Raw genomic sequence first — 18,604 nt, 5'->3', positions numbered from 1 at the left:
CATATGGCTGATGTCAGGTGTGCAGTCCAGAATAACAGAGTAATATCTTGCTGACTTCAGATCTGCCACAATCTTCTGTTTGACTTTTGTTGCCAGTAACTATGTGATCTCATTTTGAATTGTTTTTCCAAGGTAGTGGTGTGTGTACATTTCTTGGGTGGTGACTCTTCTTAGATGCTCCTGGAGTACAGCATCAAACTCAGCCATTAGCGCCACAATTTTAAGGAAGTTTCCATTGTTTGGCACATACAACTGATCTGAAGTGCCATGCAATGCTAGGTTTTGGGTAGCAAGCATTCTCACAATGGCAATGAGCTTTTTCAGAACATTTTGCCAGTAAAGAGACTCTGCTGCAGTCTTTTCTTGATGCTGATCATCTATGGTGGCCTTTAACCTTAGTCTCATCTCAAGCTCCTTCCACCTATGGAATGCTCTCTGGTGATTTGCTGCCTTCTCATGGCATGCCAGATTTTCCCAGTCCTTTGTTCCTGTAGAACCCAATGCGGCTGGAACATTAGACTGGATGTGTTTGCAACAAAAACAGTATGCAGCATTCTGAGTTTTTGAGTACATAAGCCATGGCCTCTCCACTTTGTCACCATTGGGGATTTCACGCCAGTAATGTGTTGGATGGAATCATCTATTTTCATTGTCTTTGGTGGACATGAAGTTTTTCACTTGCTGTAGCCCATGCAGTACAAGGAAGTCCCTCAGGCTTCTGCTCAAGTGGGTCCACAGTCCTGGATCATCTAGACTTAAGGATCTAAACTCAGCAGCAGCTGTTTCTTGTGCCTCCACCACACTCTTCTCTGATCTACACTTTTCTTCAGGAATGTGCATGGTTACATCCATTTGAGATGGAGATATGGATGCTGCAGTAGCTGCCAGGTCACCTGCACTCTGACTAACTGGAAGATCAGGCATCTACTCACCACTCGCATCCTCAATGGGGCCGGAAGGCTCACTGTGAACATTTGTGTCTCTGTATCTCAGCAGAGCTCCTTCCTGCTTAGATAGAAAAGTTTTCTTTGCTTTCTTTCTTTTTCTGAATGCTGCCCCAGAGGGGCGTTTTCTTCTTTCACTCATGACTGCTGTTCTGTGCCAGCTATAGTGGATCTCAACACTCAGTTGAAGGGGACAAATAAGCAGGCTGGTAGCAGGGCCTGAGTGAGGGAAGATATCAGCATCTTAAGGGCCTAACTGGCTCCTACTACTTCAGTTGACTGCCTGTTCTCCTCAAGTGGGTTCAAGGAAGCAGCAGGAAACAGGAAGCTCCCTGAGAAGCTGGTGTTAATCACTCCATACTCCTGGGGGGTGCTAGAGCGGTACATAAGAGGCTCCTCCTCCTCTCTCCCTGCAGCTCCTGCTGCTTTCTGTTATTCCCTCTCACCTTTTCTCCTGCCTGCCTGTTATGTCTCTTGTGCCCTCCTTCCTCCAGCACAGCACTCCACCATCTCTGTTCATCTAGAGCAGAGAGAACACATATGCACCAGCAGCGGACACAATTTTCTAAATTCTGGGTCCTAATGGTGCCCTCCCTCCCCTCCCCCCCACAGTCTGGCACCTGAGGTGGCCGCCTCAGTTCTCTTCATGGTAAGGCCAGCCCTGTCCTTGACAAGGCCTGTGTTTATATCCTAATGAAATGACTCAAGGTTCAGGAAGAGAGACAGGCCAAAAGTCAACCACTCAAAATGTGCAAGCATCTATTTTGAGTGTAGTTCTTAAAGTGTTAGTGCTTTAATAAAGGTTTGTGGTGTTTGGGTTTTTTTATGTTTTTCCAAGTTATGACCTGTGCATTTATGACTTCATATAGTCAGAGGTTTCAGTAATCAGCAAGTTGGATTCTGCATTTCCATTTTTGACAACGACATAGGATGGAAATCCTAGCCCCATTTCACCCATAGCATGTATGTGGTGGTGTTCTCCTTTCTTTATCCTCCTGCACCCTCAGATGCATAAGGTGTCCAAAACTTTCCACCATTTACTTTTGTCTTGTGCTGGTCTTTTTCAGGCTTCTGAGTGTCATGTTGGTGGATTTCGCTTTTTCTCCATTGTTGTGCATAAAGTTTCCCTAGATTGCCCTCTTTTATTTTTCCCAGGTGGAAGTCGTGTTGGTGGCATCCTTAAAGCATGTCCTAAGTACGTCCATCGTCGTCATCTTACCATTTTTAATTATTTAGTTTCGTTTGCTTTAGTCAGAATTTTTGATGTTGCAAGAAACTCTTTCCATTTTATTCTGAAGCTCTTCCCTAAGCATTTACTTTGGAACGAGTTAAGGTTCTTATCAATTTCAGTTGTAGATTTCCATGCTTCTGCTTCATAAAAGAGACACAATGCTGATATTAAAAATTTGTATTTTGGTATACAGTAGCCAATCATGCTACTTTTCCAAATCTTTTCAAGCTTTTGAAAATTGTGCTGCTTTTGATATTCATTGCTTGTCATTACTGTACACCTCACTTCCTAGTTAGGTAAAATGATTTGCTTCTTCTAGCATTTCTCCAGCTACTCTGATGGATGCTTTCAGAACATTGATAGCGGTATATTTTGTCTTCCCTTGTTGATAAACAAATCAGCTTGTTTTGCTGTGCCTACCAAAAGCTGGGACTTTTCTTCAATTACAGGATATGTTAAACTAAACAGAACAATGTCATCAGCAAAAACGAGTGCTTCATCATTTATCCATAAAATTCATTAGTTGCCTTCTCCATGACATAGTCAATGACCAGTGCAAACAATAGTGGGGACATAATGCACCTTTGCCTTACTCCAGTTATCACTGCAAACCATTGGTTGATGTTGTCACCATCTCTTACTACACACTTTGGTGTGTGTATGTGTTGCTTGTATAATATGTTTAGAAGGGGTTCTCAGACTTCATTGCACCATGACCCCCTTACTACACGATCCCAGGAGGAGGGACTGAGATCTGAGCCTGCCCAAGCCCACCATCCTAGCGGGGGGGCCAACGCCGAAGCCTGAGCCCCACCACCCCAAGTAGGGGGGTCAAAACCGAAGCCCAAGGGCTTGTAACCTGAGCCCTGTCACCCACGGCTGAAGCCCTCGGGCTTCGGCCCCAGGCAGTGGGGCTCAGACTTTAGCTTCGGCTCTGAGTGGTGGGGCTTGGGTTTGGGCTGGGGCTTTGGCCCTGGGCTGTCGGGCTGAGGTTTCGGCTTCTGCCCTGGGCCCCAGCAAGTCTGTCAGCCTTGGTGACCCTATTAAAACAAGGTTGCAACCCACAGTTTGAGAACTGCTGTGTTACAGCATCAGCATTGACACTGAACAGTCAGGCAAGGAGGCATGCCCCTTGTCTTGAAGGGCGTACAGATGACCAAGTAAAGCCTAATGCAAGTTTGTTTAAGATGGGGAAATAATGGAGTTGTTATCTAAAACACTTATTTAAATTAGAGACCTTCAAATGATTTTAGATAGAAATCCTTTATGCTACAGGGGTTCTATATGGAATGGAGTTGCTAATTATTTTATTTTTTGCCTTCCTGATAGGATGGTTAGATTCAGATCTTTTTCAAAAAATGTCTTCCCATTCACTAATTGAGATATTCCTGATACACCAGAGCTATATTTGGCCCATGCATTTTAAGAGGAATTGACTTGATTTATAGACAGAAATAGCATATTGTACATCTGGAGTAGAGAGGTTTCCTTCATGAGCTCCATCACATTAGTGTATTTCCATTTTACAAGCATGGCTATTGCTGCATTTCATATTATGTCTATTTATCTCATAATTATAGTAGGAAAGTTCAATTTTGTCTGCAGGGAAAACAGAGCCACCATCTTCTTTCAGTCAGTCAAGCATGGACCCTTCTGTATTTTTGGGATGCATGGTAACTATATGTGACCTGTGGCTTGGATATGGTCATCAGAGCAAAAGATAATTCAGAAGATCTGTTTACAATTACATTTGAGTATTCTCTAAGTTACTTAAAAATATACAGTCTGGGACCTGTCTGCTATGAGACATTGCCTGGCTGCTTATTTTTAGTTGTTTCCTTGTAATAGGAGATTCGGCACTTCTATAAATGCTTCTAGCCTAGTATGGTCCAGACCTAGCCTTAGAAGATTGTAGCTTCCCTTAGTGAGTGTGAAAGTGAGAGTTCTTGTCTATTTCATCCTGCAGTTTATAAGAGGAGATCATCTTGGATCTGATTTTTAAGAAAGCACTGAAGCATGTTTTTAAGTCCCATTCACTTCAGTGCTTTACTGAATTGGGGCCATAGGGTGTGTTCCTAGTATGCTTTCCTGAATAACTGGGCTGGCTGCTGGAAGTCTCTGTGTGCACAGGGAAAGAAGAAATCCTCCTTTCCAGGCCACTGGTCCTATGCCTACACAGCAACTAGATACCTGTAGCTGGCCCGTTCCAGCCGACTTGGGCTCGTGGGGCTTGGGTTGTGGGGCTGTTTCATTGCTGTGTATACTTCTGGGCTCAGGCTGGAGTCCTTTGTGCTGGGACTCTCCCATCCCTCAGGGTCCTAGAGCCTGGGCTCCAGCCTTGGCCCAGAAGTCTACACAGCAATGAAACAGCCCCACATCCCGAGTCAGCTGGCACAGGCCAGCCGCAGGTTTTTCTTTGTGTAGACATATCCAGAGTGACAGCAGATCAACTTTATAGCTGCCACTCCAGTCTTAGATCTGGAGTAGTCTCTGTAGCCCTACTGTCCCTCTTCTCCAGATCTGCACAGTGATGGATCAGCTGATCACCTCTCCTAACTAATCCCAAAATTCACAGAATGCAGAGCACCACAGGACATTTTCTTACAGCTGGACTCCAGAGCATGCACATGTTACACATCCCTGTGTGAGCACCTGAAATCCTGCCTCCTGCACAGCTGATCTGCACTGGATTCCACTGTGGTTTTTACCTGCAACCATTGTGGGAAGAGGTGTGGGCAGAACATGCCCATAGCACCTATCATGGAGGATTGCAAACCACAGTGAGAACAATGTATATTAGGGGTCACTCACCCACCAGTGAAAGGCTAGTGTGGACTATGCAGTCATTAGATGACAGGAATGGTTTTTAAAAACAAAAGCAAATAATTAACGTCTCCAAATCAAAATACAGAGGAAATTTGAGATAGGCAGAATGTGATTAACCAAGCTGGAATTAGGCAGGACACCTATGTTACTACCTCAAATCTTGCAAATAGGGGGAATTCGTAATGTCTGAGCGGTCAGGCCCTTTTTATTTTACATATCCACCAGGCAGTATTTCCATTAGCACTGTACCACCTATCACCACACTAGCGTTGGTTCAGTATTGGTTCCATTCTGGTTGGAATTCTGTCTATTGAGTCTCCAACCATATTTCCAGCAGCACCTAGTTTTATCCTTGAAAGTCTCCATTTAAGTGTGGATAGGCATGATTCTACTCAGGCTGTGAAGTGGTTTCACGGAGATGAGATTTTAATAAATCTCTCTGTGTTTTTGAAGAGGGTGGACTAATTCTAGAAGACCCAGATAGCCATCTTGATTTTTTGTGTCTCTCAGTCTAGTACCTTATTTAATATATAATCAAACATTTCAAGTAGACACCGTGCATACTTCTGTAACGGTAATGCATGTTATGATGCCAATAAATCAGCATTCCTAGGGCTATGATGTCATTCTTGGATGTATTGAGAGCACTATTTGCAGGATTTAGTCAAAACAGGGTGGCTTTTTCAAAATACATAATAAAAATTACATTTGCCACTTTCCTCGACCTACCTGTTTGGGGGACCCCCCATTTTTGTTGAGATATCTGCCACATCTTTTACTTTTATTAGAAGAAAGGAACATAAAACAGATTGCTCATCTTATTGTCTCCTAGATATAAACTAACAATAACAGCTTCAGAAAGATAGCCACCATCTTCCCCTAAATAAAGGCAAATATCTGCTACATCATCCCTTTATTTTTTGGTGTGGAACAAAGATGGTAAAATGGGGCTGGATGAAATATGTCTGTCTCTTCTAAGCCAGTAGAACCAAGAGAAAATATATGTGGTAGTCAGATGCACACTGCATTTTCCCTAACTTAAGCACACATGTAGGGGAATATGTTATCAAAGGGAGGTTATAAAATAAACTGTTTTATTTGCAGTCACAAAAAAGTCAGACTCAGGAAATACAGGCTGTGAAAATAATATAAAAGGATTATTAAAGAAAAATGATAGTCATCTATTGATATTGATGTTATCTGTTATGAAGAATGCCCTAGAATATTAATTTACTTGAGTTGTTCGTGCATTTTTTATTTTCACACTTTTCTGAATCATGCTCAAACCATGCCCAATTGTTGTTAAATACCTTTTAAAAAAATCCATATGGTGTCAGTCCCATTACACAAAGCAGCATAGTAGTTTACCAGACAATTTTCACTAACACAACTCTGGGGAAAGAAATGACACAAACAAGTTAATGAGGTTTAAACTAATTATGAGGTGACAATAGTATTATTGAACATAAGATAATGAGTGGAAAATTCATGTTCCAATAAATGCTATTCTTAACCTTGTGACGAATACCACACAAATGAAGATTTAATGGTGACTTTTTCTCCAGGGCTACCTGTGTAGAGCAGTCTCTCTAGAACAGCACTAAATATTGTTAAAGGGGGTGGAGAGAGAAAAATGGAAACTGTTGACAACTAGGGGCTTGTTACAATCTACGTCCCCATCCTATAAAAATGTAGGCATGGGCTTTACTTTAAGCAGATGAGTAATCCCATTTGACTTAACTCTGCATATATCTTTGCAGGATTGGGGGTGTCAATATACAGCTTTTGAAAAATCCTCCTTAGTTACCTCAACAAAATGCCCATTTACAAAGACAGCTCAATGTGTGGATGTAGATATTTGTATGAAATCCACAGTACAAAACAGTATATATTGGGGGGAGGGGTGGGGGTTGAGTGACCTGTTCAGCTCTAATATATAAACTGGTTGCACTACCATAGGGATATTCTCTAAGTGAAATTATCTTAATTGGGCCTATTTTTAATGGAATGATGTAGTTAGAATATACCTCCTCTCCCTCCCCATCCATAATCCAAATTTGAAATCATTTAAATGAAAACGTGATTTTTAACCAGACCATTCAGAGGCAAACACTGTATTTTTTTATGTTTAAAAACTCTGATTTAAATCTCCAAGTAGCAAATATTTCAGTTTCTTGGTAAATTGATTCTTTTTTATAAGAAATGCTGTCCTCCCACAGTCTTTTATTAACGTAAATTCTGAACAGTTAACTTAAAGAAGTGATTTTATATTTTACCCCAGGGAGGCTGTCATTTTGTACAGAATGCATTTCCTTTCATTCTATTTTGTCCTTTCTTGCCTTCAATGAAAAGAAGAAACTGGAGAATTTAAAGGGACACCCACTGTGATTCCTTATTTAAGTGCATCTGACACTCAATAACATCTTGTCTAGCTAGCACATAACTGAAACGGCCACCACATGAGATCAGTGCTGATTTGCAGGGGCTTCTGTGTGAATGGTGGATGGGAGTCATGGTGAATTTATTGGTCAGAATACATCTCCCATTTCCATCTTACACAATTATGGTGCAGTAATTGTTGGCATCTTAATGTATGGGGATAGATACTGCCAGAGGAAGAAATAGTACTTGATAATATGGAGTGGATCTAAAATAGATACATGTTCCTTGGCATGGAGGCAATAGGAGTCCTGCCGGAATAAGGAGTTATTTGTTTATCCCAATACATTTCTATGACCGCCTTCTGCATGGTATCTGAACAATTCATAAACCATAATCAATTAAGTGTTAACTTCCTATCAAGCATGGAAAGTAATCCCATTTTACAGATGGAGAAACGGGGGCCTAGAGAGGTTGAGTGATTTGCCCAGGGTCACCCAGGAATGTCTGTCACATAGCCAGGAATAGAACCCAGCTCTGACTCTAGTCCTATGTTTTAACCACAAGACAAGCCTTCCCCATTACTTCAGGATTATGATCTGTAAAAAAGCAACACAAATTTTAAGGAAAACCTAACTTAGCCACTTATTAAGAGATAGAGGGGGCACCAAAAGGGCTTTGTAACCAGAGCCTAATATTTGCAATGGAATATGTTGCTTATTTTCGATAGGTCTTTTATCTTCTGTCTGATGACTTAGCTCTTTTACAGATACATTCACAGCTATGTATGCATATCAGAGCAACTGCTTTGGAACATGTTTCCCTAAAGCTGTACTGACTTCCCAAATCATTGTTATCCAGAGAAGCATATGCTGTTGGACTATGATTTGAATAGTCCTGGAAAGCATCTAGAACATGGTTTAAGTTAACTCATCTTTGAATCTCTTCTCAGTGCACATTTAGAAAAAAGTACATTATTTACTAAGGTCAGAGTAATCTGCTTTCATTAGCTCTGTATTTATTGTCTCTCAATACTGAGATGGTGATTTTTCCCGTAGTCATGAAGTACACAAGTTGTTTAATAATGAATTAAGTGTCTGTCAAGGTGTGTGTTTAACAAATACACGCTAAATAAATTGTGTTTTTTCATTAGATCCCTTTCAATTCTCCTCCAAAACCGAGCCTGCAAAGGAACAGACAGTTCAACCAGCTATAGCACGAAAGCCTACTGTGATCAGAATCCCATCTAAACCAGGGAAATGTAAGTCCTTCACACTTTTATTTCTTAGCTGAAGTTTTCAGATAGAGTTCAATAAAGAAATCATTTTATCAGAATTCACGACTGAAATACTGAATTACCTACAGCTAGTTACATTAACAGCTAGAAAAATCTTAGCCAAAATAATTTCATCCCTGTCCGTATTAAACAGTGAAGTCATGTTTACATCTTTCTAGAAAATTGTAATTAAAGAATAGTTTATTACAAAGGTGCTAAATTTGTTTCTCTACCAAATGTAGACACTCCTATGGAAGCTCACAGCTTTTGTATTAAACTCTTTGTTAGTTTTCTAGAAAGATGTAAACATGACTTCATTGCTTAATATTGACAGGGATGAAATTATTTTGGCTCTAAAATCCACAGCTGTTCAAGTACTGGTATTTTGCTGGTGTTTTTAGAAATTAAAAAAAAAAATAGCACCATAAACCTTGGATACGAAATGTGGCCTTTTGGTTCCATCTTGACCGTTAACCACAATGTCTTCCATCTCCCAACCCATGCCACCAAGAGCCGACCCTGATCAGCTCTCACAAAGCTGGAAAGCTGCAGAGGAGAAGCATTAGATGTCTTGGTGTTGAAATCTTCTATCTATTGAGTGCTTTATTGCATGTTGCCAAGCTTCAGATTTAGTAAACTACAAATTTTCACCCTGGGGTTGCTTCCCAAAACAGAGGAATCATCACATCCCTAGGAGATGCACCCACCCAAAAATACAAGCAAAAGAGAGAAATAACCGAAGAGGCAATTATTAAAAGTATCTAAAAACCCACATACTTCTACACTATGTCAAATTTGTAGTAGCAGAGTGTCCTGCTGGTAGTGGTTTAGCCTCTACTTACATTTACATCACTTACTTCTAGAAGAGTGTTTAATTTTCCATAGAAACTGTAGTTTTGTAGGTAAGAAATGCAGTGGAAATAGTTAGAAAAATACAGAGAAAAGTTGTAAAAAAAAAAAAAAAAAATCTATATCAAAATTTGTAAGAACCTTTTTGGTTTGCACAATCACATGTACCCTTGACTGTAAGAGTCTGTCTAATGAAGGCAGATAAGTGTGTTCCACCTTCCCAGTGTAATTCTCAGGTCTCGATTGTTAATATGCATGTCCAGACATATTTTTTTTTCTTTAGCTGCAAGACAAATAATACAGTCTCTTGCTGCTCTCTAGTGGCAACTGAACTGCCCTCAAGGGGCTTCAGTCATGTTCTGTCAGTTGGTAGAGGGGTGGGAAGATCCACTCAGCGAGAGACTGCAACTGGGAAAGAGATGGAAGTAAAGGGGGAAAGTGGGGTTCCCAGTAAGCAGAGTGGCCTGTGAAGCTCTTCAGATCCCAGAGTGGAGCCAACTATCCCTATTGTCAAATATGAGCTGTTGCAAAACCTAAGGCTACATCCACACTGTGAGTTAGGAGTGTGATTTCCCCTGCTCATATACACATGCTCATGCTAGCTCTCCTTGAGCTAGCATGAGTATAAGTAGTAGTATTTGAGCTCTGGTCAAGTGAAAAATTCTCTAAGTTATAGCTGTGGTAGCACAGGTAGCAGTAGCAGAGGTGCGGCTTAGCCATGCCGCGTACAAATCCACGTGAAGCCGGTGAGTACGTACTCAGCATGGCTAAGCCATGTCTCTGCTGCCACTACCCATGCTATTGTGGCTGTACTGCTATTTATATGTATACGTGAGCTGGGAATTACACCCCTAGCTCATAGTGTAGATGTAGCCTTAAAGTCATAGAGCTTAAGGCCAAAAGGGACCACCACCAGATCATCCGTTCTGACCAGGCCACTAATGCTACTCAGCCACCCCTATGCCAAGCCCAACAACCAAATTTGGAACTAAGTATTACAGCCTTCAGGAGACTAAACTGTTATGTGCCACTGGGAAAGAACAGGAGGAACTGAGGAGCACCAATGTCAGAGAATTGATTTAGTGAGATAATATCCAGATAACCCTGGCAAATGACTGTGCCCACATGCTGCAGAGAAAGGCAAACCCCTTCCTACCGTCTCCCCAAGATCCCTGCCAATCTGACCTGAGAAAAAATTCCTTCCTCACCTCACATATGACAATCAATTAGACTCTGAGCATGTGAACAAGAACCAGCCAGCCATGCTCCCAGAAGAGAGAATTCTCAGTATCACCTCAAAGCCCACGCCTTCCAGTGACCCATCTCCAGCTGTAGCCATCCCTGATACTTCAGAAGGAGGAGACAAAAAATCCAAACAAACCCTAGGCCAGGGGTCGGCAATCTTTCAAAAGTGGTGTGCCGAGTCTTCATTTAGTCATTCTAATTTAAGGTTTCGCGTGCCAGTAATACATTTTAACATTTTTAAAAGGTCTCTTTCTCTAAGTCTATAATATATAACTAAACTATTACTGTATGTAAAGTAAATAAGGTTTTTAAAATGTTTTAAGAAGCTTCATTTAAAATTAAATTAAAATGTAGAGCCCCCCGGACCGGTGGCCAAGACCCAGGCAGTGTGAGTGCCACTGAAAATCGGCTCACGTGCCGCCTTCGGCACATGTGCCATAGGTTGCCTACCCCGGCCCTAGGCTGTCATGGGTTTCAGTCTGACTCAGTTGTAGCTACAAAAAGGCCTTGTCGTCATACGGAGATTGGGCTGGGCTAAACCTCGTTGGAGGGCCCTGCCACCAGAAAAGATCAGGCCACAGTGGTTCAAAGTGACCTCTGCCCCACTTGCTATGGAGGGAGATGGCTCCTGTAGGGAGCCAACACAGCACAACAAATGAATAGCGCTGTCAAAAAAAAAAGGAAAGGGTCAGGTGCTTAGGAACTTATTGATTCAGCACCTCCCTTCAGCAACTCCCAGTAACTGAGTTTCTGTGGAGGTCCAATTGGGAGTTAAAGCTGCTCCCCTCAAGTGTAAAACCTGAGAAGGAACAGAGATGAAAACTTCACCTGTCTTCTGATTTTTGAACTCTTAGGGTTGGCAATATTGTTTGTGGAAGGGAGGTGAGCGGAAAACTAGGCCATCTGTATCTGTATCAGGATTTGAAGGAGGTGTGTAAAAATAAATCTCTAATGCTCTTTTTTAAATCAGTGAGGTATGTTAAGAAGAGATTTCTCTCTTGCAGTTAATCCTTCTTTTAGTCCCCATCACATTGGCTTAGATAAGCAAGAAAGCTTTATTAACTTACCTCTTCTTGGCTCAGTCTCCAAATACTCAGTGTCTAAGGGATGGAATCGCCTTTGGGGTTTTTTGTTTGGTTTTTTTAAATTCCAATCCAGACTTTCAGGTCACTGAGATACAATTAAATGTTCTATGCTAAATAAAATAACTCCACATTCTCTCCTGAGAGCTCCCTTCATGCAGTGATCAGCTGATTCATAAGATAAGACTCTAGGCCTTCATTTGGATGGTAACGTCTCACTTAGTCTTTTTAAAAATAATTTTAAACAATTTTAAATGTTTAGACTGTCTAGGCTGACAATAAGCATTTTTTACATGATTCTGAGCATGGGTAGAAGCCCAGCGGATTTAAAGAAGTGCCTCAGATTTTGTTAGGTGCGTCATTTGAATACACAAATACCCTGTAAAATAGGTTGAAAAATGTCCCAGTCCATATAGACACATTACGGATAAGTATATTGGCAGAATTTATGCAAACGTTTAACAGATTTCAGTCAGAGAGTGCATTTAAAGCCAATGGTGTGGAATCGTTAAATTCTTTTTAGTGGCTTTTATTGATGGACTAGAGATGAACCCCTCCAAGCATACCTGCCTCTCTTCACTCCTGCTCTCTCTCTTCTACCACACTAGACTCTGTCCAGACTGCCCTAACCTCACTGTACTTGAACAGCTGAGAGAAAAGCCAGTGTCCTTGGATTTAAAGGAAGATTAGTTACGCAATAAGGAAAGTACTCCTACAATGTTCCTCAAAATGGGGACGTGTCCTATGCATCTCCTCAGTATTTTCCAGTACTCCTGCTCATATACTACCAGCACAGGCTAAGGGAGTTGTGTTCACCAAGAGGTGTTGGGGGATCCATTTTGATTGTTAATATCTATCTTTTTTACACTCCCTTTTGGTCCCTACAAAGAACTTATTAGATTTACAATTTAACACTTCTCCAGCTTTAAATGAAGTTCCACATATTCCTCCACCTCTTCCTGCTGAAAAACCAATTGGGAACACCTCTGGGATCGTTGCTGGAAAGCCTAGTAATGCCAAACAAACAAGGAAAGGGGTAAGTTGTATCTGTATTACATCCTTTGGTTAGCAAAGCAAATGGTCTCTTGTAACAAATTGCTCATTGTGAAATAAGTCATTTGGGGGGTGAGGATGTTACTCACAATTATAAGGCATTTCATATGTTTTTCTTCCATATTTTATTTTTTAGTCAGGCTACATCATTTAGGTTGTTGTCAGTACTGGAAATCACTTGGTTGATTTAGATTTGCACTTTGTTATGCTTTGATCATGTTTATCTTTTGTTTTCTGTACTTTAGTAGTTGTAGTCATGCTCCCTTGGGTAAACTTTCAAAGCCTTGCAGAGGGCATTAAACTGATAGGATTGACATGGACAAATTTCCACACACCCCTCTGAAAATGCATCCTCTGCCTTCAGAAAGGAGGCACCTCTCTGTCTGTATGCCAGTCTGAGAGGAAAAAAATTGTTTCCGATGATAAAGGGGAACTTGACAGCACCCTTTTCTCACCTCTGGCTGCATTATATAGACAATTTCCACTAGTTTATCCAGAGCCTGAGAACAATAGTTTATTCTCAAATGCCTCTCCTCTAATTTTCACTCATGATCAGTGACGTGCTAGTAGCAGGAGATACTAGTATGTCCCACAAAGCTGTGGAAATGGGGATTCTGCACACCCCACCAGCTGCGACCCCTTTCACTCAGATTTATTTGAGAAAAACTTTGAAAATGCAGGGGAAAAAAGTCTAAATCTAGAGTCTTGATGGCAAAAATGGAAGAGAAATCAGCTAAAACAATGAGCAGAAAAGAGATGAAACCAAAAGGCCCATATCGACACTTTGCCTGAACAAGAAACAGCAGATAGAGCACCATCAGGCATGGAATTCCTGCACCCCTGTGAATGACGGCAAAGCATCGTAGGCCATTATAGCAAAGATACAAACCCTCAAATTACAGAGATTTCTTTAGCACTGAGTAATCTGTCACATGACGTGGCTTAGAAAGGCAAAATAAAAAAGCAGTGTCTTGCCTTCTCTTCCCCTTGCTTTGATTCTCTTCTCCATTGTCATTAATTCAGAAATTTCTTATCTGCTCTCCTCCTCTAACCCCTCCACTTGCCTGAGAGACCCCATCCATCTCCTGATCTCCTTCATGCCTACTCTCATCCCCTCCCTTACTCTTCTCCTTAACCTCTCAATCACTTCTGGATGTTTCTCTTCACAATACAAGCATGGTTTAGACTCTCCTCTCTTTTAAAAAAAAACCCCACCCTTGATCCCACTTGCCTCTCCAATTACTGCCCCCATACTCCCTTTCATCTCTAAGATCGTTGACTGCACTACTTACAATCACAGTCTGGAGCGCCTCTCCCCCAGTTCCTGCCTAGACTCTCTCCAATCCAGCTTCCGCGCCTTGCACTCCACTGAAACTGCTCTCACCAAAATTTCTAAACACTTCTTCCTAGCCAAGGCTCAAAACCAGTACTCCATCCTCATCCTTTTTGACCTACCAGCCACCTTCAACCAGGACCGGCTCCAGGGTTTTTGCCGCCCCAAGCGGTGGGGCGGGGGGAAGCTGCGATCGTGATCGGCAGCACTTTGGCGGCAGCCCCACCACGCCACTTGCTTCTTCGGCAGCAATTCGGCGGCAGGTCCTTCCCTCTGAGAGGGACCGAGGGACCCACTTCCGACATGACACCCCCTCCCCTTGACCGCCCCAAGCACCTGCTTGCTGAGCTGGTGCCTGGAGCCGGCTCTGCCTTCAACACAGTGAACCAGGCTCTTGATAATTTGTTCTCACTTGGCTCCTGTGACTTGGTCTTCTCTTAATTGCTCCTTCAGTGGATCCCCCCTCTGGCTTTCCATGAGGGCTCCATGGGGCTCTGTTCTTGGTTTCCTTCTCTTCTCTCTTTATACCTTATCTCTGGGTAATCTCCTCCACCAAAACAAATTCAACTACCATTTCTATGCTGACAACTCACAGAGTTATCTCTCTACTCCAGATCTGTCTCCTTCTGTCCAAACTAAAATCTTGGCTGTCTCTCTGACATCTCCTCATGGATGTCTAGTTGCCAAGCTCAATATGGCTAAAACAGAGCTCTTAATCGCCCCCCACCCAGGCCCCCTTTCTTGATCACTGTGGGTAATATTACTATTCCGCCTGTCACTCAGGCCCATAACTTGGGTTGTCATCTTCAACTTGGACCTCTCTTGAGGTGCTCACATCCAGGCTATGTCTAAGTCTTGCAGATTCTTTCTGCATAACGTCTCTAAGATTCGGCCTTTCATATTCATCCACACAGCTAAAACTCTTGTCCAGGCTCTCACCATTTCACATGTCAATTGCTGCAACATCCTTCTTTCTGGCCTTGACAAATACAGTCTTGCACTGCTCATATCCATTCAGAATGCTGCTGCAAAATCATTTTCCTAGCCCATCGCTTTGACTGTGTTGTCCCTCTCTTTGCATCCCTCCTCAGGCACCCCCTTCTCTATCCTATCAAATCTAAGCTACTTGACTTCACTTTCAAGGCCCTTCACCACCTATCCCCACCCTACCTATTATCTCTCATTCAGTATTGAAAAGTCAACTCCTGCCTTCGATCAGGCCATGATGCTAGCCTCCATCACCCATTTGATAAATTTTCAAACAAGTACCTTTGTGCTTCTCTCATGCTGCCCCTCACACTTCGCAGTAGCTTCCCATAAACACCTGAAAAACTAACTCATTATCCTCCTTCAAATCCCTCCTTAAAACTCTCATTTTGCCGTGATGTCTACAAAAAACTTTACAACAGTTAGGCTGACCATCATGCTGACCAATATTAATAGACTCATTGTTTCCTTGTATTCCCCATCTGTCTGCATCCCTCTCTTGTCTGTTGTCTTACACTTAGATTGTAAGCTCTTTGGGGCAGAGACTGTGTCTTTATTATGTGTTTGTAAAACACCTAGCACAATGGGGTCCAGGTCCATGACTAGGGGTCCTACACACTATGGTAATACCAATAATTATTAAGAAGAAGAAATGCTCACCACCATGGATGACATGATCACCCCATTAGCTGCATGGCAAAGAGAGCCATTGTCTGAAAGATAATGTAGAAAAGTAAAGTAACTGCAAGAGACAACACAATTCTGACTAGTCCATCCCCTGCCAGTGCAGGTTTCTTCCATACAATATTTTTCTAGTGCATTGTTCAGTCGACTTTTTATATGTCTGCAGTGATGGTGCTCCCACCACATTTTTTGAGAGAGAAATATTATCCCTCAAGCTAAGAGTTACCATATTTACAATTTTCCTGATATTCAGCCTAAATTTTCCCCTTCTTAAATTCATCCCATGACTCCTATTAATATATTCTTGTACAGCATTGCCCTAAAAAGTTCCTGTTGGTGGACTTCTTTTGGCCTCTGATTTGAAGTTCTTCTCTGTTTAGTATAATTTAAATAAGAAAGGAATCTTTTTAAACAGTAACCTGTTAATGTTTCTTACATAAACTGAAATCGCATTTTTGTGTTCTTGTAGGAATCTGAACATTCAGATCCAACAGGTACTTCTTGGACAGAGCCTGTGCTGCCCCCTAGGTGAGTAGAATTGCTAAGTAGCAATTTCAGGGGTCTGAGATTAGCTACTGGATTGCTTTGCTTAGTCGGTCTAGTATGCATACCTATCAACTGTATATTATTAAGACAGTAGGCTTGTGTAAGTTTTGCTTTTGATATAATCACTAATAATTAGGCATGCACCAATAGCCAACTAATGCACACCACATTGTGGCTAATTGGTATGGTGGAGAAGGGAGGCCTTTAGAAAGATTGCAACTCAGCTCTTCTCTTATTGTTTGACTGCCACTCTGTTCTCTCTCTGTTCTGTTCTCTCTCTCCTTCGCCCATAACTGAAAGCAGATAGAGCTGGAGACCATCCTCTCCTCCACAGAAAAGATCATCAACAGCTATCTTCACTTGCTCTTGTGGCTGGGCTTGGGCTGTGGGAGCAAAGAGGGGGCAGTTACCCTTCTAGGAATTGTTGCTGAAGAGGAAAGATGCCAAGTCAGCTCTAAAGCTTTAGATGTGTTATGTACAGCAGTGATTCTCAAAGCTGGTCTGCCGCTTGTTCAGGGAAAGCCCCTGGCGGGCCGGACTGGTTTGTTTACCTGCTGCGTCCGCAGGTTCGGCCGATTGCCACTCCCACTGGCCACAATTCGCCGCTCCAGGCCAATGGGGGTTGCAGTAAGCAGTGCGGGCCAAGGGATGTGCTGGTCGCCCTTCCTGCAGCCCCCATTGGCCTGGAGCGGCAAACTGTGGCCAACGGGAGTGATTGGCTGAACCTGCAGACCCAGCAGGAAAACAAACCGTCCCAGCCCGCCAGGGGCTTTCCCTGAACAAGCGGTGGACCGGTTTTGAGAACCACTGATGTACAGTACCTCCACTGTTTGCTTACTCTTCAGTCCCGAGACCCTAGTGGAACTGTGGGAGGAATTACAGCCTCCCTATCCCCTTCAGCAACAGGAAGAGGAATAGCACCCACAGGCAAAAGGAAGTAGGTCGGCCCAGGACCAAGGCTCCACTGACTGTCAGGGACAGATTGGTGGGTGGTAGAAAATCTGCTGCTAAGCCCATGCCATCTAGGCACTGATATCTATGTATGGATTTTATAGTTGGTTGTGTACCAAAGCACAAAGTTTTACTGTATCACCCTCTCCCTCTTCCTATATCAGGAGGCTTGAGCTGATCCTGGAACTGAATTTACTCTGCTTAGGGTATCATGACAATAAAGCTCTATTTCTGTTATGAAAGTTTAAGTGCATCTCCTAATGTTGGAGTGATTATAAGAAGAGTTGCCTTGAGAGAAAATGAGATGACTCATTGTTTCTCTTTATATGTGTATCACTTTTTGCCTTTATTTAGTTTTAGATAACTCTTGACCTCTCCCTTATGTTCTCTGTGAACCCAGTAGATAGAAATTCTGTCCCCTCCCTTTCTGCTCAAGTTCACAGAAGACCTATGATTAATAACATCCCTGTGATTTTCCAGACATGAGATCTCTTAGGGTAGATATTTGATAATATCTCCTCACAAAAAGTGGACTGAAAATCTGGTTATTTTTGTGGTTCAGTTTTGGAACACTCCTAATTGTGTTTTTGTCATTTTAGATTAAAATGCTTATTTGGAGGGAGGTTAGGGATGAGGGGGGACAGAACATAGATGAACAGATTTCTCTCATTCACTTTTGTTTAAAAAAAAAAAAAAAAAAGAGTTGAAGGGGGCTGTAGGAACATTAACTGGTGCTGAAATGACAGCTGGGTTTCTGAAGGAAAGGAATAAGGAGGTGAAGGTCCAAGAAATTCTGAAAAAAGAGAGAAAGGGTTAGAATAAATATATTCAAAATAGTTGAGAAAAGATGTATATAACCATTTTCCTACTATGTTCACTTACTCTTTTAGAAGGCTTTTTTCATAATGGAATGATATCTGGCATAAATCCTCACAAAACTGTGTATTGACTAGAGCCCATATTGTAATAGCTATAAGGAACATGTGGTGGGTGCATTAATAAGCTTATTAATACTCTTCTCAAGTGGTTGAAGGCACTTGCTGAAAACACCAGATGCACAGGCCAAAAGCCTATTAATACATACCTTGTTGTGACTTATTGTTATTACGACCTTTTGAGAACTCATGCTAGTGAATACTTGTTTGTGTTGAACTAATGAACCTCTTATAAAATGCCAGGGTAAATTGTAGAGGAAACATGTAATATTGTGGTGTTTAT

The 18,604-nt window shown here is 42.0% G+C and overlaps 1 protein-coding gene across 13 annotated transcripts in view; it reads left to right on the top strand.

Moving 5' to 3' along the window:
• SH3D19 (SH3 domain containing 19) overlaps window positions 1-18,604 on the top strand; it is a 140,562-nt gene that overhangs the window by 99,080 nt on the left and 22,878 nt on the right. For all 13 annotated transcript variants that reach the window (XM_065597803.1, XM_065597802.1, XM_065597811.1 and 10 more), the window contains 3 exons: window positions 8,534-8,641; window positions 12,756-12,868; window positions 16,359-16,417. In XM_065597803.1, the coding sequence (XP_065453875.1) occupies window positions 8,534-8,641; window positions 12,756-12,868; window positions 16,359-16,417 (280 nt within the window). The remainder of the gene's footprint in view (window positions 1-8,533; window positions 8,642-12,755; window positions 12,869-16,358; window positions 16,418-18,604) is intronic.

This window comes from Chrysemys picta, chromosome 5, assembly GCF_011386835.1.
Source record: "Chrysemys picta bellii isolate R12L10 chromosome 5, ASM1138683v2, whole genome shotgun sequence".
In the NCBI taxonomy this organism is placed as follows: Eukaryota; Metazoa; Chordata; order Testudines; family Emydidae; genus Chrysemys; species Chrysemys picta.
The sequence above is the reverse complement of the archived record's forward strand: the minus strand, read 5'-3'. Positions and strand labels throughout refer to the sequence as shown.